We start from the raw sequence: 23,093 nt of genomic DNA on the forward strand, positions 1-23,093 counted from the left end.
CATCCCCAGTGACCAGGATACATTTTATTTATTTTATCCTATTCTATTTTTAATGTTTATTTTGAGAGAGAGAGAGAGAGAGAGAGGGAGGCAGAGAGAGAGGAAGACAGAGGATCTGAAGCGGGCTCTGCTCTCACAGCAGAGAGTCCGATGCGGGGCTCAAACTCATGAACCTCAAGATCGTGACCTAAGCAGAAGTCAGCTACTTAACCAACTGAGCCACCCAGGGGCCCCTTTATTTTTTAAATGTTTTATTTACTTTTGAAAGAGAGAGTGAGCACAGGAGGGGTAGAAAGAGGGAGACAGAAGATCCCAAGCAGGCTCCACACTGTCAGTACAGAGCCCAACACGGGGCTCAAACTCACAAACCGTGAGATCACGACCTGAGCCAAGATCAAGAGTCCAACGCTTGACTGATGGAGCCACCTAGGTACCCCAGGACACATTTTAGAAACTCACAAGTTTTCTGACTGATGACTGACCAACAGATCACATCAATCACTGATTGTGTTGGAATCTCCATAAAAGCACCAAGTAGAGATAGTGGTTGACATCAATCTCTAATTTTGTAGTACCCATTATTATAGTCAAAATAATCTTTAGTTATTTATAAGACAAATACGAAATCATACGAGGGATCAAAATGAGGGCGGCCTAAAAAGCATGCCATTAAGGTATATAAATAGAGTATCACAAAAATTCAGTAGTTTAAAAGCATTGCCTTTATCAGCTGACGACGCGTCCTCCCGGAAGCCTCTGAAGGCACGCCTCAAAGGAATGGCCAGCTGTCATGGGACACAGAAGGGCACGGCTCAGCTTGGGAAGCTGTGAGAAGCTACCCTTTTTTACATTCCCAAAGGGGTTAATAACTCAACCATTTCATCTCGAGTTGCACCGTTGACTGCTTTGATCACTTCAGTTGAAGGGTGGCGTTCGTTTCTACAGGCATACTCAGCTAAGCACAGCCCCAGGAGGACAGACGACAGGCCGCCCTCTGCTGTGGGCGTCCAGGTGGTGAGTTCCCCAGCTGTGGCACCCACCTGTCCAAGGCTCCAGCCGGGGCACCACGGCTATAGGCTTCTCTATAAATGTTTTCTTTTTTTTTAAGTTTTTATTTATTTATTTTGAGAGAGACTGAGACAGCGTGAGTGGGGAGGAGCAGAGAGAGGGAGGGAGAGTCGCAAGCAGGCTCCACCCCGCCAGCACAGGGCCCGACCCCACGAACTGTGAGATCATGATCTGAGCCGAAATCAAGACTCGGAAGATCAACCAACTGAGCCACCCAGGGACCCCCAACACAGGCGTCTCTAGACCCCGAAGAAGCAAGACTTGCTCTCATCCATTTATACCCAAGCGTACAGGGCTCGGAAGTGGAGTGTGAATTCGCACTTCTTGGGGCGGATGTAGTCATATATGTTTCGGTTACAATGTTTCGGAGGGAACGATTTTTTAACACTAGTAGGCCCAGAGTGTCATTACATACGGAAGATGATTCAACAAACTGCATCTGCATGTGCAAGGGAGAAAGGAAGCAGACATTAGCTCACGGCTGGGAGGGAGAAGGCCATGGGCACAGCGAGGAAATCTGACTTGAGAAATGAGGGACTAGCTCTAAAATGAGCAACACAAAGAGCAGAGACACGGCCCCAAAGGAGACGAAGATTGTATTGTATTTATTTTTTAATATGTATTTTTAATGTTTATTTATTTTTGAGGGAGAGAAAGATAGAGCATGAGCAGGGGAGGGGCAGAGAGAGGGGGAGACACAGAATCCGAAGCAGGCGCCAGGCTCCGAGCTGTCAGCACAGAGCCCGACGCGGCGCCCGAACTCACAAACTGTGAGATCATCACCTGAGCCAAAATCTGAGGCTTAACTGACTGAGCCACCCAGGCACTCCGAGAGGAAGATTTTAGAACAGGAAGGGCAGAACCAGAAAATATTATAAGGAGGATGGTCTTGGGTCAAGACTAAATGAAACATTTATTGATTTAAGAAAGAAAGAAAATCTGCTAGACCTTAGTTATTAATATTGTATTTAAAAGGATCTATTTGGGGCGCCTGGGTGGCTCAGTCGGTTAAGCAGCGGACTTTGGCTCAGGTCACGATCTCACGGTCCGTGAGTTCCAGCCCCACGTTGGGCTCTGTGCTGACAGCTCGGAGCCTGGAGCCTGTTTCAGATTCTGTGTCTCCTTCTCTCTGACCCTCCCCCATTCATGCTCTGTCTCTCTGTGTCTCAAAAATAAATAAACGTTAAAATTAAAAAAAAAAAAAAATAAATAAAAGGATCTATTTTTTATACTATAAATTATAAAGGACCCACAAATAGCTAACTGTAAATCTACATGGAGGAAAGGTCTTACTGACAATTCCCAGACCGTGGAACTGTTATTAGAACAGACTGGTCACATACGGGACCTGAATGACAGGGCTATGTGACGATGGACATCTTGGGGCCACTGGACCCTCATCTCAAATATGCTGGCCTCATTCTGCTTATGTCAATTTGTAAAGTAACTGCACTCTTCCTATCTTTTATCCGGGGCTACGTATAAGGGTTCTAACATAACAGCAATAATGAATACAAGGTTGGTTCTAGGCTGTTCTGAGGACGGCAGCCAAACCAGAAAGGATGTGTGTGCAGATTCTACGCTCCAGCAGAGGGCAGTCCCACACAAAAATTACTCTCCAGGAAAAACTGACGTGTTACCGCAAATTTCCCATGTTACTGAGTAAATGTTATTCAGCGTCACCACAATGGGCGACTTGTCCATACGGGGTATCCTGAAATATCGGTGGGCAATCCTGGCAAACAACTGAAGCCCTAACCATTTTCAATCTTAAAAATTTTAAGGAAAGCGTGCCTCTGTGAGCCTCCTTTTCCACGAGCCTTCCTCTGGGTCTACGTGTCTCGGGCATGTGTGGTGTTTATCGTGACTTCGCCTCCCTCTCTCTCACGCGGTGATTTTCTACGCGAGCAAATAAAATTGGTTCGTAACATAAAGCCTCACTCCGTAACACTATCGGAAGACCATCTCTTGGAACTTAGCTGAAGTGATTTCATCCTCCCAGTAGCAAAAGGACCTCGTTATAAGCAGTTTCATTTCTAGCGCGGTCAGCTTAACCTAGATCCTTCGGAGCAGTATAATGAGAAAAACTCTTAGGTGTAATGAACTTGCGTTTTAAGTTATTTGATCAATTCATCAGAAAGCGCTTTCCTTCTTTTCCGCTCTCTCTTTTGCGGAGTCTCGGCATATTTATGCTGTTCTGTTTACTTGCTGCAAATTAACTTGATAATTATTTTGGCTTATTAGGCAGTGGAGTTCTGGTTCTATTTCAGTTGAGAATTAATTTCTCTTTGATATGTCTGTATGGAAGAGAAAGAAAAGCTGTCCTACCTTTAATCAAAGTCTAGGGGCTGAATGAGCTCGACTTAAAAAAAAACCTTTTAGTTAAATTTCTCTCTGCTAATATCATACTTCTAATAATTAAAGCTTTTCGTGAACTCAAATGCCAACTGATACAGATTTTGAGGATGTGCCAATCATGGTCGCTTCAAATTCAAACAGCACGTGTCCATCAACTCCCCTGCGCAAAAAAATCCTGTCCACCCTAGTACTGCCCCCATGCAGTTATAAACAGGAATTTTAAGCCTTCGTAGACAGTGGTGGAAATAGCTAGCAATCAGGACTTTGGACATAATGATGCCAAAAGGAGAGATGAGGGGGTGATACCCTGTGCTCACACTGTTTTCCTGGAAGTCCTGAATTTGACTGTAAAGGAACACACTCAGCCCTGCCCACACCTGAATCACCTAAATTCTGTCTTAACATTTTTTAAATAAATGTTTGTCAAATTAATGTTTTCCCTATTTTTAAATGTTTATTTACAATCTCATTTTTGACAGAGACTGAAAGAGAGGTAGCGAGCACAAGTGGGAGAGGGGCAAAGAGGGAGACACAGAATCGGAAGCAGGCTCGCAGCTCTGAGCTGTCAGCCCAGAGCCTGACACGGGGCTCCAACTCACTAGCCATAACATCATGACCCGAGCCAAGGTTGGACACTTAACCGACTGAGCCACCCAGGTGCCCGTTAATGTTTCTGATCCAACTCACAGGTAAACTCAGCTGACATTTACAAACAACAGCCATGTTCAAGATACGATGATGAGTTCAAAGTCTGTTTTGAGATTGAAATTTTGAGTTTGGCATAGGTGGATCTTGAGAAACTTAACAGAAGACCATGGGGGAGGGGGAGGGGGGAAAAGTTACAGAGAGGGAGGGAGGCAAACCGTAAGAGACTCTTGGATACTGAGAACAAACTGAGGGTTGATGGGGGGTGGGGGAGAGGGGAAAGTGGGTGATGGGCATTGAGGAGGGCACTGTTGGGATGAGCACTGGGTGTTGTATGGAAACCAATTTGTCAATAAATTATATTTAAAAAAAAAAAGAAATTTTGAGTTTGAAATCGGAAACATGTCCAAAAGCAGTGCCAACAGGGACCATTCCCAAGCCAGCTTACGAAAAACGTTTAATTCAGAAATTTGGGAAATACAAAACTGACAGTTCTAAAGAACCTAATCACCACGTGTAACAAGCGTTTTCATGGGAAAAATTTTCACCATTCTCCAGATTTAACATCTGGGATGTTAGCAGCTTAAATTTTTTTTAATGTTTGTTTATTTTTGAGAGAGTGAGAGAAAGAGAGAGAACCGGGGGGGAGGGGCAGAGGGGGGGGGTGGACAGAGGATCCAAAGCAGGCTCCGTGCTGACAGCAGTGAGCCCGACGTGGGGCTCGAACTCATGAATAGTGAGATCCTGACCTGAGCCAACAGATGCTCAACCGACTGAGCCACCCAGGCGCCCCAAACTTAAATTTTTTTGTGAAATTTGCAGCTGTGACCCTACTGAATGGAAATTTAGAAGGCCACGTCCCCCAGCTACTGCTCCAAGCCACCGAGGGTGGTATGTGATGTGCCATGGGTTTCAATAGAGCAGAGTATCCACTGAGCTGGGAATTGGGGGGGGGGGGACGGGGAAGACCAGGGAAGATGGTGCAGCAGGGGAGGGAGGGTGCCGTGGTGGGGGTGTTCTTATTCCAATCCTCTCCTCCACCAGGCTGCCCTTTCTTCTGGCGCTGTCCCTCTCTCTTGTGTCACTGGGGGTGGAGGGAGTCTCTGGGAATAAGGGAACCTTTCCATCCTCCCACCATGGGAATGATGGCTGGGGTTGAGGGTGGAGGACCACCTGCTCTTTTCTGTCTCCATTTGGAGACGGTGGAGACCTAGAGGGGGGAGGGGGGAGGGGGAGATGGCAGGAGGGAAAGGGCTTTTTCCTCCCATCTTTCCAGCAGCAAACCCTTCTATCAACCACACTTCACCTCCCCCTAAAACCATCTAAGAACATCAGATATTCTTTGGAACCAATTTTTCATTCGGTCTGAAATCTTTTAAAAGTTGGATTTTAATGCCGATCTCCTGCCCCAGCGTCAGCGTGAAAGATTCCCCATTCTTGGCTAAACCTCTGTGTAGTGTTTGTTCGTGACTCTGTATCCAGCTGGGACAGTAGGTACTGGAAGTGGTTACATTCCAACGTTGGGCCTGGTGAGTTTTATTTGTTTCTTAACGAAGCTTGATCTCATGGGTGAAAACACTCAGCCTTACACAAAAGATGGAAAAGTACATATTAAGTTAATTTTTAAAAAGTCTTGGGTAACAAAGGGCATTCTGTGTACTCTCTTTGTGAAACACTTTCCTAAGGTCCTTATTCTCCCTCCTGATTCCTGACTCTTTCCTCCCCAAACCACTATTTTTTATTTCTTGCAAAAATACTTGAGCAGATGACATTTTTGACAGTGCACGGATGACAAAAGTATTTGAATAAAAAAATGGCACATGTGGTCTGAAGGCATGGCCCCATACTACCAATATCCTGCTACTTCACCTAAGTACAGTAAAACCTTGGATTGTGAGTAACTCGTTCTGCTAGTGTCCTGCAAGACGAGCAAACGCTTCTAATAAATTCTAACTTGATAAACAAGCGATGTCTTGCCATATGAGTCGTACGTGACGCTGAATGTCACATGGTCACAACTGAGCCAACGGTTCTTGAAATTCGCTTTGACAGACAAGTGCTTTGGATTACAAGCATGTTTCTGGCACGAATGATACTCGCAAACCAAGGTTTTAATGTCCCTTATGTTTTCTTCTAAGCTGTGGGCGTCCCGTCCAGCATGAAGGATCCTATGGACGATGATCAACTGGGGCCATCAACAATCTTAGTTCTTATTTCAATCTTCCACAGTATTTAAGGGAGAGGATAATTTTATTTTCATCATGGCATGAGTCCATTCTGATTGTAGTCTTTGGCCCTGGTCCCTATGTGAGTCTACAAAATATTTTTCCCAATTCCAGATTCAAATGTTAAATTAAAACAGATGTGCAAAACTAAACAAACAAAAATCCACCACCAAGACACAACCTACCCCTCCAAAAAAAAAAACCACCAGCTTTGGGGAAAACCAATGTCCACTGTCATGTGTCCTCATCCTAAACCCTTAAGAAAGAACAGATCCACATTCCTCCTTAACCTGTGGCTGTTTCAATGTCCAAAGAGGCCAGCGGGAAGCAGAGAGGTCTAGAAGTTCCTGGGGTGGTCTCCACGCCCCCTCTTGGGCCACTCCTCATCCACCCACCTGTGCAGGACCTTCTCCACGTCGGCCCTGTGGTAGAGCCTGCAGAGCTCCATCAGCTGGCCCACCGGCCTCTGACTGTTCCGGAGCAAGAACTCCAAGGTGGGGCTCTGAGGCCTCTGCTCCAGGAAACACAGTTCGTCATAGGGCATGCCCCATTTGCTTGCGAAATTCCTCCAGTTTTTTACTGTCGGGTGATACGGATCCAGCTTTATCCTGATGACGTCTAGTAAGTCCTGATCATTGAGTAAGTCACTTATGGTGGGGGCCCGGAGCGAGCAGGCAGAACAAGTGCAGTCCTCCTTGCAGGACTCGCCTCTGCTTATATCTGCAGAAACAGACAACACAGTCCCCACGTCAGCAAGGCAGCGAGCGCATGCGTCCATCTCCTCGGTCCTTTATTCTCCCGCTCGAGTAGGTACCACACACCGTATCTTACAGAGGAATGTTTCAGAATACTCATTTCTGTAGACCCCCACAACAAATGTGTTTAAAAAAAAATTTTTTTTTAATGTTTATTTCTGAGAGAGAGAGAGAGAGACAGAGTATAAGCAGGGGAGGGGCAGAGAGAGGGAGGGAGACACAAAATCTAAAGCAGGATCCAGGCTCTGAGCTGTCAGTGCAGAGCCCGACACAGGGCTCAAACCCACGAACCCCAAGATCATTACCTGAGCCAAAGTCAGACGCTTAACTGACTGAGCCACTCAGGCGCCCCAACAAATGTGGTGTTCTTGACAACCAAGGATGGGTTGCTTTGCCGGAGCACTAGTAAGCTTTTACACAGTCGATTTCCCTTTTTTTTGGAGACTCCCTGTGTCTTACATTGTGCATTTGTGACAGTGTGGACCAAAATCTGGGATCCGAGGAGCAAGGCTCTCTCTGTAGGCAGGTCACCAGCGGGAGTCAGACTCTGTCCCGTGAGTAAACCAGCCCATACTTGCCTGTACCTCAACCCTTACCCTTTCCAAGCTACAAGTCAGCCCTGACAGCTCTTTAATGCCAAACACACAGCACATTAGGGTATAAAGGATTGTGCAACGTTTTAAAAGGCCTTGAAACACACACACACACACACACACACACCACACACTGAAAACTGGAATATCCACCCCATATGCATATTTGAAACGGAGTGATAATTGATAATGCCAGAAGACGTACTTTTCAGATTTACGGCCACCTTATCATCGCTTTGCCTTTATCTGTGTTTTCTTCACCCACGGGGCTGCCTTTGAAGCGCAGCCAACAGCCTGAGGTGTGCACAGGGGGCTGGATGAACAGGAGGCTTTTGAGCTGAGCCTCACCAAGAAGGGCACAGCCCCAGCCCAGAGGAAGGGCAACATTCTTCCATCAGTCATCTTTAGCTCACTTTAATACTAGGAAGCATGTTAGGAGGGGGAGGAAGGGGTAGAGAAGTCCTTTAAAATAAAGTTGCAAGTGGGTTTGCACAACATAGTAACCTAAGTGACTTAAATTCTACATCAGCACTAGGTCTCCTGGCTCCTTCTGCCTAGGGATTTTCACCTTTTTTTTTTTTTTAATGCTTATTTATTTTTGAGAGAAGAGAGAGAGCGAGCGAGCAGGGGAGGGGCAGAGAGACAGGGGGACACAGAATCTGAAGCAGGCTCCCGGCACCGAGCTGTTGGCACAGAGCCCAATGCGGGGCTTGAACTCACAGACCCTGAGATCGTGACCTGAGCTGAAGGTGACACTTAACCAGCTAAGCTCCTCAGGCGCCCCACGGATTTTAATAGCTACGCTATGCTAGAGATCTCTAGCTTGGAAAATTCTGGGAGGTTATAATGACCTTTACTACACTGAGCCCTGGACTTCCCGATTTAGGAAAGTAAGGAATTTGGAAAAAAGGGCGTCACTTTGGTGATCGTTGGGAACGATCTGGTGGCAAATACAAACGACAAGGACCATGAAGATTACGCTCATGCTCTTTGACCTGTTAACATAACTTCTGGGAATAAGAGATAATCTAGACTACGTATGACAATTTTTAATTACAGTCTTATCCTTATTATCCATTTTTTAAACAAATGTCAAAGAGAAGGGGCTCGTGAAACAAATTGTTGTACGACTTGACGGAATATTAGTTAAGTAAGTATGAACACTGTGTAGCAACCCAGAGAATGCTTGTGCTATAATGTTAAGTGAAAAATGCAAGATGTAAGATGTGTGTGTACTCTGTGTTAGAACTATGTGAAAACTCTATGTTACTATTACTCTGGAAGGAAATGTACAAGGATAGTAACAGTCATTATCTTAATTCGGTAGGATTACGCTTCTGTTTTCCAAACTTTCTCCAGCGGTGTTTTGTTTCTGTGATAACCAGCACAGCGTATCACATGAACACGCAGGTCCCCACTTGACTTTGAAGGTCACCTGGACCCCTCCTGCTGCTTCTAATGCCCCCCTCCACCCCGGCCCCCCTTAGATATGGCTGCCCCCCCTTCACCTTAGCCCCTCCTTAGATATGGCTGCCCCCCCTTCACCCTAGCCCCTCCTTAGATACGGCTGCTTCTGGAACTGATCCCAATGCTCCTTTGTCCCTTTGGACACTGTATATGGCACGGCAGGCTGCATCCTTCCGGAAGGTTCCTTCTGACAGCGCAGGCCCAACACCCCCATGTCCCCGCTGCATCCTTTCCCCTGTCGTCTGACATGCTGAGATCTCCGCCTGTCTCACTGCTGAGTCCTTGAGAGTTACAAGAAGGTGCTCTGGTACTGTTCTTAGCACTAAGCTCTCCCCGTCCACACTCCCTCCCTTCGGTCCCCTCCCCCACTCCCAACACCCCCACCAGGCGCTCCCGCTGTAACGGAAGGCCCCTCCTTTTTGCATCTGCCGGACCCAGCACAGCCCTTAGCATACAGCAAACGCTTAAGCACTGTTTGCTGAGTGAGTGAATGCATGAGTGCATAACTGCTCTTTTGCACCCCAGAACTGACCACTGGAAAGCCCCTCTTGATGTCTAGATGAATCTCCAACTCAGGGCAGACGATACAGTAACTTGCCCCCAACCCCATGCACCAAAAGGACTCTGCCTCCCCTATTTACACTGGCAGTTTCCTGGTGTCCTTGCAGACTTTTTCATTGTATCCAACCAGTTACCACGTCCCAGCCTCTACTGGAAACTCTCCATGCTACAATTCCTGTCTTATTTCCTTTTTAAAAAATTTTTGTTTAATGTTTATTTTTGAGACCGAGAGAGAGAGAGAGAGAGAGAGAGAGAGAGAGAAAGAGAGAGACAGAGCGCAAGCAGGGGAGGGGCAGAGAGAGAGGGAGACAGAATCTGAAGTAGGCTCCAGGCTCCGAGCTGTCAAAACAGAGTCCGACGTGGGGCTCAAACTCACGAATTGTGAGATCATGACCTGAGCCGAAGTGGGATGCTTAACCAACTGAGCCACCCAGGTGCCCCTTATTTCCCATGACTTCCTTAAATATAACCTGTGCTCTAGACAAGCTGGACTGCTCTGTTCCCTGAACTTCATCCATCCTATAAAACCTACCTCAGATTAATTAAAAGAAAGACTAATATCAATTCGGTGTAGAAAATTTGGAAATTGTATACCATTATAGGTTTTGTATAAACTACTCACCATTTAGGGTTTTCACAAATTCTCATGACAATGAGGAACAATTTGATGCAGACCCTTGCATATATACTCTTGGCCACATCTTTATTCACCTTCCCAGTAACGGGATTATTAGGCTCAAAAATATGAGCATTCCACAGCTGACAATGCATGAGCCCAAAACTGCTTTCCAGAAATAACAGTGGTTACCAATTTATACTCCAATCAGGGAACAGCGATGGGGTTCATCTCACTTGACCTTTGTCAGCACCAAGTAAAAAAAAAAATGTTTGTCAATTTCTTTTTTTTTTTAATGTTTATTTTTCAGAGAGAGACACAGAGTACAGGTGGGGGAGGGGCAGAGAGAGAGGGAGACATAGAATCTGAAACAGACTCCAGGCTCTGAGCTGTCAGCACAGAGTCCGATGTGGGGCTCGAACCCATAAACCGTGAGACCATGACCTGAGCTGAAGTCGGACGGGTAACCATGTTTGTCAATTTCATAGGTGGCAAAATTACAGCTCATATTTTGCTACCTTCATGTCTTTCGTGGTGTTTTCTCTCTGATCAATTTTCTCTCTTCTCTCCCTCTGTTTAACTTCTCTCTCTCTGCTCAACCTCAGCCACCTTACAGACCCCACGTGATTCACCCATTGCATGAAATCTCCCCAGCCAACGCCCAGAACACTGCCTCACAGAATCCCATCACTTTGTCTGTATCTCCTGACTCAGCCTTGCAGTGAGATGTTCTGTATGGTTTTCTGGCTGCTCATTCATTACACCTTAAACGGCCCAAGACCAGATCCAGATCTTTCTGCAATGTGTTCCACACCTTAGAGTTTAAAAATGTTGCATTACATTTCCATGTATGGAACTATTCTTCAGCCACATTAATAATGATGTATTAAGAAGTATAGCTTTAGCACGATGGGACAGAAGTTTATTTAAAAAACGAACCTGGTAATGGTAAAGGTGATTTCTCACTAAAAGAGGTATAAGGGAAATTTTGCAATTTTCTTTGCTCTTATTTAAAGATAGGGTCATGGGGCGCCTGGGTGGCTCAGTTGGTTGGGTGTCTGACTTTGGCTCAGGTCATGATCTCATGGTGAGTTTGATCCCCGCGTGGGGTTCTGTGCTCAGAGCCTGGAGCCTGCTTCGGATTCTGTTTCCCTCTCTCTCTGCCCCTCCCCCAATCACGCGCGTGCTCTCTCTCTCTCTCTCTCTCTCTCTCTCCCTCCCTCTCAAAATAAATATACATTAAAAAAAATAAAACTTAAAAAAAAATAAAGGTACAGTCAAATGCACAATATTCTGTCAAACAGCAAGGAAAGCAGGTTACTAAAGAGTATGCCTAGGGGCACCTGGGTGGCTCGGTCAGTTAAGCATCTGACTTCAGCTCAGGTCATGATCTCAGGGTCCGTGAGTTCGAGCCCCGCGTTGGGCTCCGTGTTGACAGCTTGGAGCCTGGAGCCTGCTTCGGATTCTCTGTCTCCCTTTCTCTCTCTGCCCCTCTACCACTCGTGCTTTGCCTGTCTCTCTCTCTCAAAAATAAATAAACATTAAAAAAAAAAAAAGAGTAGGCCTAATTCCGTTTTTGTAAAAAACAAATGGTATAGTCATTCATATCCACATAAAGCATATATTATATACATATTCACAGGCACAGAAAAAGTCTGGAAGTATGTATAACACACATGTTAACAATGGATATTTCCTAATTTTTTATATGATTGTGTTTCTTTGGATACTTTAAAAAATATAGTTGTTAAATGTTTATTTATTTTGAGACAGAGTGAGAGCAAGCAGGGGAGGAGCACAGAGAGAGAGAGAGAGAGAGAGAGAGAGAGAGACAGAGACAGAGAGAGAAATCCGAAGCAGGCTTCAGGCTCAGCATGGAGCCTGATGTGGGGCTCGATCTCACGAACCTCGAGATGATGACCAGAGCTGAAATCAAGAGTCGGATGCTCAACGACTGAGTCACCCAGGTGCTCCAACTTTAAAAATATTTTTAAATGTCACAGAAAAATAAAGGAGGATTTGTATCTCAAAGTCCAGAATTAAATGTATTGATGTTCGAAGGTCCTCCCCAGCATTTCCTGTGTCAGATTCAGGGTTGGCAAGTTTTCTCCATTAGGAGGAGGAGAATGATAATCACTTCTCAGCCTTTTGGCTAAGGTCAAGTGAAGAAGAATAAAAATAATATAATAATAAATAATATAAAAAAGAAGAAAGACATCAGTAAGGTTCCTGGGAAGCTCCTTTAAGCCTTCTAGTGTAAGAGAAGCTTTTATTCTTTGAACAATTAGGCTGACCATTTATCAGTCTGTTTTACAACACATGACGTGCCAAAACCCTATCGATGTTTTCCTTTTGTATCTCTCATGACACAAATCACAAACCATTCCGTGAACTGAAATCTACCCGAACTGGCAACAGTAGCGAATGTGAAGCTGCCGTTTGGAATCATAAACTATAATTAGCTCTCTGGCAGACTGAAGTGGAGGAACATGTTTTGTTTTGTATCGAACACATTTTGTCCTGCCCTGCTTTAAACACCTATCATGTAATAGTGCACATAAAACGCTAGACTGGGTGATGCCTTGGGGGAGAAACAATTGTGGGGGGAGAGAGTCATAGCACCGAAGAAGCTTTCATCAGAAATGGGGAAAAATGGGAATATTATTTGATGCCTCTCAAAAAACAAGCACAGGGTTGCTGTGTAGGTGAAGTTCAGAAATTGTTTGCCAGATGAATGAATGAATGAGAACTATACTTTCTCCCCATGAGACAAGGCAGATTTGTTCTTATTATCTGATGCATCTTATGACCTGAAGAACTAATAATAAAGGAAAAGGAATGTTGCTTGTGTTTCTTGAGCAATAAACAGGTATCGGTGGAAAACCGTACAGAATTGGTCTTAAGATACAAGGGGATTCTAGATTTGGGGGCAGAGAGGAGAGGGCTATTTCAAAAAAGAAGTTACTTATGTATAAAAATTCACTCAGATTCTCTACTAATGAGGGTCCTCACTTGCCATATTTGGACACCTGACTTGTGTATTTTCTGCTGATGCAAAGCAAGAATGGAACCCACCATTAATTTATGATGACTTCTTATTTTAGAGACCAAAACCCTGGAAAGACTTGCTCTCTGTGAGTCTAGTCTGAGTACTGGCTTAAACTCGGGGAGACTTTGTCAGAGGAAGAAATGCCAGATTTCTCAATGTCTTTTCTTCTTTCTTTTTTTTTCTTAAAGTTTATTTATTTTGAGAGAGAACAAGCAGGGGAGGGGCAGAGAGAGAGGGAGAGACAGAATCCCAAGCAGGCTCCACGCCATCAGTCAGGAGCCTGACACAGGGCTCGAACTCCTGAACCATGAGATTATGACCTGAGCCGAGATCAAGAATTGGACACTGTGACCAGCTGAGCCACCCAGGCTCCCCTCTCAGTGTCTTTTCATCGGGACAACGGTCATTCATGGAATGGCTAACATACGACCAGCCCTGCACGGAGCAGCATCTTCAAATCTCAGCCCTCCAACCTCCTAGAGCTTGACCTCTCCACGCATTTAACATCTACGGACTTCAGGTTCCTCATCTATAAAATTAAAATGATCATTTCTGTATCTCGTGAGTTGAATGAGATAAATGATGTAAAGGCGTTTCTGTCAGGTCTTATGTAAATGTTATTGAAAGATGTTAGATTTAACATTTTTTTAAGGATACGTAAAGAAAAAGAGTCCCCACGCAGTGTGGCCTCTGCTGCTATCTCCCAGCTCACTTCCTTCTCTATGGCTTCTCCCTGTCCGCACTTGTCCCTAGAACATGAAGCTCAGCCCTGCCCCAGGACCTTTGCACCAGCTAGCTCTTCTCCCCGGAGTCCTCCTTCCTCAGATCTTCACACGGCTGGCTCCTCTGCATTGTTCAGGTCTCTGTGCATCTTCTTAGCTAAGGCAGCACCCTCCCCTGCCAGGCAAAATTCTGTTCCCCTCGTCATTTTCCTCACGGTACACCTACCACCATATGTAATGACTGTCACTCCCAGTGCCTGTCACTCCCAGCTAGTATTAAACTCCAAGAGGAAAGAGACTTTGGTGTCTGATGTCACCACTTCGCTCCAGGCACACAGGAGGCATTCAGTAATATTTGTTGAGTAAATCAAATGAGTGAAGAGTGTGTCTTAGAGAAACAAATTGGAAAGCTCTGGGCAGCCTAAGAAGAGCTATCTAGAAAATTTCAGATGAACTGAAGCTTTTTTTTGTTGTTTAGTGCTGAGCGTATACAAGGCAGAAGAAAGACGCCTGGGTGCTATGGAGAAAGAGTACACACTGTGTACGACCAATCAACAAGAGCTTTAGGGACACCCCAGCTGACAGTCAATGCCCATTAGCACGGTGCAGGTGTGCAACTTGGACTGGTAATGAGCTTGCTAAGGCCACAGCCTCACTCTCTGACCAGGGACAGTGGGATCTACTTCCCAAGGTTATTGAGGGGATTAAATAAGATCATCCACTGAAACTTCATTCTGTGCACAGGTAAGCAACAAAGGATTAGTAGCTGGGGGTGAGGAAGCATAACCAAGAGCCTTTTTAAAAGCACTCGTTCTGGACCTTTGGCCGCAAGAAGGAGCTCCTCCTGACCCACCCCCCCACCCTCCCGGCCAAGGAGATTTACAAAATCCTGACTCTGACCAGGGATCGTCTACCGAGATCCTTAGTTAATTGGTGTGGGGTGCAGGCAGACATGGGATATTTAAAAGCTCCCCTGGGAATTCTAATATGCAGCCAGGGTTGAAAACCATTGCCTTAAAGACATCTGCAGGGTAAGTTCTTGGCCAGAAGGGCCTGCCAAATGACATTTTCGAATCAGAGCTGCTACTTTTCTTCGCGAGATAGCATGTCGGTTTGGTCGTTAAGTCTTTGAACAGATAACACTTCTCCACCCTCAAGAGTAGATGAATGGGTTTTCCTGTGGGGTGTTTTCGGTCTTCTCTCCCTGTGCTCTATCGTCTCTCTCGCACACATTTTCATACACTTTAAGGAAGAGTTCAGGATTCAAGAATGTTCACTGACGGGGTAGGTCTATGTCACTTAAAACAATGGTAAGAAACGGGTCATGTCCGACGGTGCAGGGTCTAACTCCAGCTTGGGGCTGGCAAGGTTTAAAATAATGGCCAATTAACAGTTAATTGTGGATTGGAACAGGACTCCAGGATCCACAAAGGTCATGATTAGCTGGGTCTAGAAAATGGCGCCAACCAGGATTTTGGCAGTGGATCACAGACTGACTTAACGTGTCTCCCTGCAGGGGTGAGTGCCGTTTTATCTTGTACACTCTGGCTGTTCGAGAACTATTACCACACGGGTGTTTCCCTCCAGTGTGCTCAGGACCACTGCTCGCTCTTAGATCATTTATAGTAACGTTCCCCGGGGTGACTAGGTCTTGAGTTAATTCAGACAATTAAACGGGAAGCATTTTTTATCCTGGCAACTTTGCAAATAGCAAAATATTGTGATCCTGAAATAAAATAACTCTATCCCAGGGGTCTATAAACTATTCGATTTGGAGCCTGAAAATACCAACTAGGGTCAAAGCAGAGTCGAGTACTTCTGCAGTTGTGTGTGTTAAGGGTATAAATTCATGCTTTTTTCCTATGTGTGGTTTCCAATGTGGGTGGAAAGAAACATATTTAAAATGTCAGTTTACGGCTTTGATAAATCATTGGGATGCACACACACACACACACACACACCACATTATTCATCAGAGGTGGTTTATATGCTCTGAGCTGGAAAATGATGAACTATTTTTATCTCCCAAGAAACTACCCCAAGGGCTTTTGGTGGGCGTTTGATCTCTTAACTGAAGGGAAAAACAATATAATTCCATTCTCTCTCTCTCTAAAACACCCCTTTAAGGAGACATCATGTCGGCGGCAGCACTGGGGAGTCTAACTGACACACTGGAAGGAACTAGGCTGGTAAATCACGCCATGCCTCAATTGTGTCATCACACAAACTCAGAAGGTAGAGGGCACTTTCAAAAGGAAACGAACCTACGTTAAGAAAGGACCTGGGTAAAAATTCAGCACAGAATTCCATGTGAATCTGGACTCAGAAGTTATGTCATGCCAACACATTAACAAAGTGCCATTTAATGGGCCTAACTAGAAAAATAAAAAAATAAAAGTCCTACTTTACATTCGTCTGTCTTGGGGACATTCGGTTCCCATCAGGCAAGTGCTGAATTATGCAAGGTGGTCAGAAAGTCATCCTCGGGAAACCGGCCAGGCGTCGAGAGCAGGTGCAGAAAGCACCGTGGTCCGTGTGACCACGCGACAGCTACCGCTTTCTCAGAAAGGGAGGGCGAGGAGGGGTTCTGTGTGTTTTCAACCGGAGGGATACTCTCTTGATAACTGACTCGTGTTCCTTTCATGCCCCAATGTTTTCATTTTGAAAGTCTGTATGAGAACATCGAACGCCTTTAAGGTTTCCTTCAGCAGGGTACACAGGCCGTCACTTGTGTTGCCGTTTCAACCCAGGCATCGCAAGGAGTATCCTCGGTCTTGTGCTCTGCCTCCTGTGGCTGTTTGCTTCCGTGTTCAACGGTTCCACAGAGGGGGCTTTGCTTTTCTAGGGGTGGCTGATTCTGCTTTGTGTTCTTTTTCTTTCCTTGATTACAAACTGTCAGCTGTCCTTTCCCACGTCTGTCTAACCCCTCCTTCTAGGACAGTGTCTTTGGCGGAGTGGGGTGGACGCTGGCTTTGTTCCAGATTAAGACTCTACCTGAGATCCCGCCGACCCCGTGGTAGGACACTCAGCATTCAGTGTGTGCACTAGTCAGGCAAGGCATCTGACCAGTAGAGGGGCAGCCCCATGTGGTGGCTGGAAATGAGCTCCCGGCAGGCCGGGGGCTTGAACCCCACTTACGACTTGTGAGACCAAGCACGAGCCACGTGACCCAGCATCACTTCTGTAACATCCACCCGGTAAGGAAAGTAAACTCAGAGCTGTCTAAGCACATTTTCCTAATAAGCACATTTTTAAAGTGCTTCGAACTGGGGCTGGTACACAGTAAGTGGGGAATTAGTGCATGTGACTAAAACAATAAAATAAATCTTACTTAGCTTGCTACTCTCCTTCAATGACTGAAATACAGCAAAACCTTGGGTTGAGAGTATAACTCATTCCGGAAACATGCTGATAGTCTGAAGCACTTGTATATCAAAGCAAATTTCCCCATAAGAAATAATGGAAACTCTCAGGCACCTGGGTGGCTCAGTCGGTTGAGCATCCAACTTCAGCTCAGGTCATGATCTTGTGGTTCATGATTTTGAGCTCTGTGCTGGCAGCTCAGAGCCTGGAGCTTGCTTTGGATTCTGTGTCTCCCTCTTTCTCTGCCTCTTCCCCACTCATGCTCTGTCTGTCTCTCTCAAAAATAAATAAAAACATCAAAAAATGTTTTTAAAAAAGAATGGAAACTCAGACGATTCGTTCCATAATCCAAAAATAGTCATACAAAAATGATCACAATACTGTAAAATAATGCAAAATAATAAAGAAAATACAAACCAGAAAGACAAATAAACAAATTAACCTGCACTTACCTTTGAAAGCCTTCGTGTCTGGTGTGTGGGAGGCAAGAGAGAGGAGGGTTATTGCATAAGACCACTTTCACTACCACTAACAGAATGACTGCTACAGAACAGTATTAATAGACTCTTGCCATAGACTGTATTTCATGTTAACTGGCAATAAGGCAGGAGAGGAAAGGGGCTCTATCTGCAGGCAGCCTGACCTAGAAGGAAGCAAGGCATTCCTAAGCTCACTCTTGTCTGGAAAAACAAAGGACTGTCCATAGGTGCTTTGAAGTGACCAAAAACACAGTAGTGCCCGTTGTGGGCACCTTCCAACATTCTGAAAGATCACTGACTTCTGCCAAACACCGTGGCCTGAGACCGAGCATCCGAGCATGGGAGATGACCATCCACAATCCCACAGACAGAGAGAAAGAGAGAGAGAGAAGAACCACTGGCTCGGTTGTGATCATGTGACCCTCAGCGTCATGTACTACTTGTACTACAAGTCATCGCTCGTTTATCAGTTTAAAATTTATTAGAAACGTTTGCTTGTCTCGAGGGACACTCACAGCACAAATTACTCGCAATCCGAGGTTTTACTGTATCCAGATCTGTTTTCACCAGTTTATCCAAGAGCAAAGCCATTAAGTTACTGTCTCTCACCTGCTTGTTTACGAAGACAAAACCAAAAATCGAGCCAAACACCTGATTGTTCTCGTGTGCAAAGCACCGTGCTAGGTGCTAAAGATGTTGATTTCAATGGCAATCTGCTCGCATTAACACTACCTGCTATGACTATCACTGTGAAAAGTTTACTCTCTTTGAAGCTCTTCCATTTCGACACACGTAAAAATTTTTAAGAGACAACTGAAAATTGATTAATCTATTAGTTAATAACAACCTTAATGCATAACGGTGTCTAGATATTCCTGAACAGCTCTATCCATTCTCATTTTAGCTCACATTCCACATTAGTGTATAGGGTGTTAGTCTTTCAAACGTGTATAGATTTTTTATCATTAGAAAAGAAATATGTGCTTATTGCAGGAAAGCTGAACATTTAGATGAGCATGGGGAAAAAGAAATCATGCTCTTTAACACCCAGATCGATAACAGTTGGCCTTTTATGGATTTCTTTGGTTATTTTACCACACACTCTATGCATTTGCCTACATCTGATCATCTTTATATATACATTTGTGTATATATAATGGTTATGTATATATATAGGTTGTGTACATATACAGGTTAAAGTTTTGGGGGAGAGTTTTTTCTAACTCATGTTAGAAATTTAAAAATCTGGCCTTTTGTTAGCAATGTGGATGGAACTGGAGAGTGTTATGCTAAGTGAAATAAGTCATACAGAGAAGGACAGATTCCATATGTTTTCACTCCTATGTGGATCCTGAGAAACTTAACAGAAGACCATGGAGAGGGGAAGGAAAAAAAAATGGTTAGAGAGGGAGGGAGCCAAAACATAAGAGACTCTTAAAAAAACTGAGAACAAACTGAGGGTTTATGGGGGGTGGGAGGGAGGGGTGGGTGGGTGATGGGTATTGAGGAGGGCACCTGTTGGGATGAGCACTGGGTGTTGTATGGAAACCAATTTAACAATAAATTTCATATTAAAAAAAAAGGTGCATGGTAAAAAAAAAAAAAAGAAATTTAGGGGCGCCTGGGTGGCTCAGTCGGTTGAGCGGCCGACTTCGGCTCAGGTCATGATCTCACAGTCCGTGGGTTTGAGCCCCGTGTCAGGCTCTGTGCTGAAAGCTCAGAGCCTGGAGCCTGTTTCAGATTCTGTGTCTCCCTCTCTCTGACCCTCCCCCATTCATGCTCTGTCTCTCTCTGTCTCAAAAATAAATAAAATGTCCAAAAAAAATTTTTTTTTAAATAAAAAAAATAAATTTTAAAAATATAGGGTAGTGGAGGGGCATCTGGGTGGCTCAGTCGGTTAAGCGTCTGACATTTGATCTCAGCTCAGGTCTTGATCTCAGGGTTGTGAGTTCGAGCCCTGCACTGGGCCCCTCACTGGGCATGAAACCTACTTTAAAAAAAAAAAAAAAAGTGGCTGCTTGTATACAAAGATGCCTTCTCCTCCTCACATCACCCAGCTAGGTGCTTCTAATGTGAGCTTGTCTGCTGTAGCATTTGTGGAAGAGGGATAATCCTTGGCCAGTGGTCCTAGCCTCTGGTAGGGGAGGGGTGTGGCCCAAGGAAGACAAGTTCCAATGGGGTGTCCGGATGGGACCCTGACATTGGGCCTGTCCCATGAGACTGGTGGGAAGTCTCTAATGCAAGTTCGTCTGGCTCAGTTTCTCTTTTGATTGCTCTAATCTCAGCAGGGGAATGGCTGAATTGAAACCAGGATCCCCACTTCTGTCTCCCAGAACTATACTTTTGCCACACGGCCTCTTTAGGGAACCTGGCACACAGTAGGTCCTTAATAAATATAGATCTGCTGAAGGGGAAAAAAAATCACCTACAGTCTCACCACCAGAGATCACTGTGGCTAAGGTGATTAGACAACACATGTTCTGGTTTTCAGCATGGTTACACTGGCAGAGGCTAGGTAGGATTGGTGAGATTATCCTGAGGGCTTCAGGGTCTGCCACCCTCCCATTAGAGGAGAAAGAAACAAAACTCTGATGACTCAGGTCATTTAATATGTGTTTTAAAAGATATAGAAAATATGAGTGAGTTTTCTATATCTTTTCATTATTCTTTTGGTAGTGTATTTTAATGCTCACTCCAGATTTTCCCCAAGATTAATTAATAAGAAACCTAAAGACTGCCAGAGTTTCCATCTTACAATAAAAAGTGGGAAAGGACGCAATCCTTCATGTTTCTTTGGTTAAACACACTGGTAGCAGAAAGAGGGTAGGGAATAACACATGGCCAGGTGTCAGGAGGGTCCCCTTGGCTAACCGAGTGCCTGAGGTACCGAGAGAGGATGCTGGCCCTTCCTGTGCTGACCTGGTTTACCTAAGCCCCATTGCTTTCTTCCACCGGTCACAGTTTTCCAGCAATGGCAAGCCTCCTAGGACTCCTGAGGGAGAAGGGTCTGCTTGCTCTGTTCTGTTGCCCCATCCTAAACTTGTCCCACTGGGAACCCAGCTGTGCCCCGCCCCTGCGCACAGTAGGGTTAGCTCGGAGAAAAGACTCTTTGAAGGCTTTTGTGAAATCTGGTTAACATTTCCTTGCAGTTCACCATGACCGGTGGTTGGAAAGTTTCTCTAGGCTGTAATACAGATTTTCAAAGTTAATGATAAACATATTCCTAAATTATCTTTAATTCAGCCATGCCAGTTCTCAGTGAAGCCCAGACATCCGTGGAGTCAATCGTTTACCTGAAAGGGGTTCTCCAGTACTGTCTGGAAAGCCGTTTTCTTCTCCCTGAAAACCAGAAAGCAACCTTCATTAGAATCATCCCCATTTGTGGAGATATTATCAATTTTCCAATTTAGTTACATTTCCACCAAAGCCTGGCAGGCGGTGGGGGCAGGGGTGGTGGTGATGGAGCTTAAGAACAGTATCACTCACGTTCCTCTATAAGCTCCTGGAGGGCAGGGGCTCTTGTCTATTTGCGCCCCCCACCCCCACCCCGCGCCCAGAACAGTGCCTGACACACAGTAGACACTCAACAAATGACAGTTACATGAGTGACTCTAGTTTTTAAAAAGGTATCAATGCATGAAACAATGTGCTACTGTTTTATTTTTATTTCACGCTGGGGTTCTTTTTCTTATTTTTATTCCCTACCCACTTTTTGTTGGGCTTGTTGTCAGTCTAGGTTACAATTTGTTCCCATATCTATTATACTTTTTTAATGTTTATTTATTTTTGAGAGAGAGAGAGAGAGAGAGAGAGTGAGCAGGGGAGGAGCAGAGAGAGAGACACACAGAATCCGAAGCAGGCTCCAGGTTCTGAGCTGTCAGCACAGAGCCCGAGGCGGGGCTCGAACTTGCAGACTGTGAGATCATGACCTGAGCCGAAGTTGGACGCTTAACCGACTGAGCCACCCAGGCGCCCATTATCCATTTTTTTAAAAATATATTTCAAAACAGCAAAGAGAAACTGTTAGAAAGCAGTGTGCAAATCTCCTGAGGATCGTGTTTCTGCCCTTCTGAGGGGGGTTCTGTTTTTACAAGCAAGGTTGTGCCCTACAGCATGCTACATGAAGGGATTTACCGTGACCTTGTTGGAAGGGGGTGTGTGTGAGTGTGTTTTCAATGAAGTCCACAGAGGACACCACGGTCAGTGCATGTTTGTTTATGTTAACTCCATCTTCATACAACGAAAACCTCCCTCAGCGGCTAGGATTGCCCCCTCCATCGCGGTCCAGAAGAAGCCACGGTGTTGGGTCAAAAACCCTGGGTTTTATTTACTCCAGCTGCACCCATAATTTACCAATCCGGGTCTCTGCATCCTCATTTGTAGATTAAGGGGGCGGATAGATTAGCTTATCTCTAAGATGCTCTACATTCTCGGTTTTGTCCTTAAAGATGTGCTAATTCCCTGGTGTCTTTTTCCTCTTAATCTTCTAAGAAGCCTTCCCCCCTCACTCCAAGCTCATAAATCTCCATGTCTCAGCAATGTAGATACAGCTGTCTAATTACGGGCCTCATTGTTTTTCCACACCAGAAGCATTCCTATGTTTTATCAGCTAGATTTTTCCCCTCAACGAATCTAAGTATTTCTTCTTCTATGTTTTTTAATGTTTATTTATTTTTGAGAAACAGAGAAAGAGCACAATTGGGGTAGAGGGGCAGACAGAGAGGGAGACACAGAATCAGAAGCAGGCTCCAGGCTCTGAGCTGTCAGCACAGACCCCGACGCGGGGCTCGAACTCACAGACCATGAGATCACGACCTGAGCCAAAGTCGGACGCCCAACCGACTGAGCCACCCAGGCGCCCCAGGTCTAAGTATTTCTTGCTTCTGTCTGAGTCTTGGCCCTTGCCAACGTCCTAACTGGAATAAAAAGCACACTGCTCGCTCTATACGTATGGTTTGTAAGAGTTACGGGGAGTTTTTGAAAGAACAAAACTCTGTCTCTACACAACTTTTTTACTTTTGGGAGGCTAAAGCTCCCCAACGGCAGGCAGGGCCACTGTTCGGTGGTTCGTGCAGGGACCTGCCTTCCCACATCTGCGCGGCCTCAGCAGGACCAGGCAGGCATGTTCTTTTATCAAGAGCCACGGTTCTGCTCACCGAACTGGAAACATGCACAGGAGGAAACAGAAACAG

At 45.2% G+C, this 23,093-nt stretch overlaps 1 protein-coding gene across 8 annotated transcripts in view; it reads right to left on the reverse strand.

The window, feature by feature from the left end:
- The window catches only part of EDARADD (EDAR associated death domain), a 116,247-nt gene that overhangs the window by 16,484 nt on the left and 76,670 nt on the right, over positions 1–23,093 (reverse strand). For 6 of the 8 annotated variants that reach the window (XM_042960483.1, XM_042960484.1, XM_007086042.3 and 3 more), the window contains 2 exons: positions 21,195–21,240; positions 4,829–7,016 (listed from right to left, as the gene is read on the reverse strand). In XM_042960483.1, the coding sequence (XP_042816417.1) occupies positions 6,634–7,016; positions 21,195–21,240 (429 nt within the window). In that variant the 3' untranslated portion in view covers positions 4,829–6,633. Of the gene's footprint in view, positions 1–4,828; positions 7,017–21,194; positions 21,241–23,093 lie in introns of those variants that run through there. The other 2 variants (XM_042960480.1, XM_042960481.1) reach the window with 2 other exon arrangements.

This window comes from Panthera tigris, chromosome D2 (assembly GCF_018350195.1).
Source record: "Panthera tigris isolate Pti1 chromosome D2, P.tigris_Pti1_mat1.1, whole genome shotgun sequence".
In the NCBI taxonomy this organism is placed as follows: domain Eukaryota; kingdom Metazoa; phylum Chordata; class Mammalia; order Carnivora; family Felidae; genus Panthera; species Panthera tigris.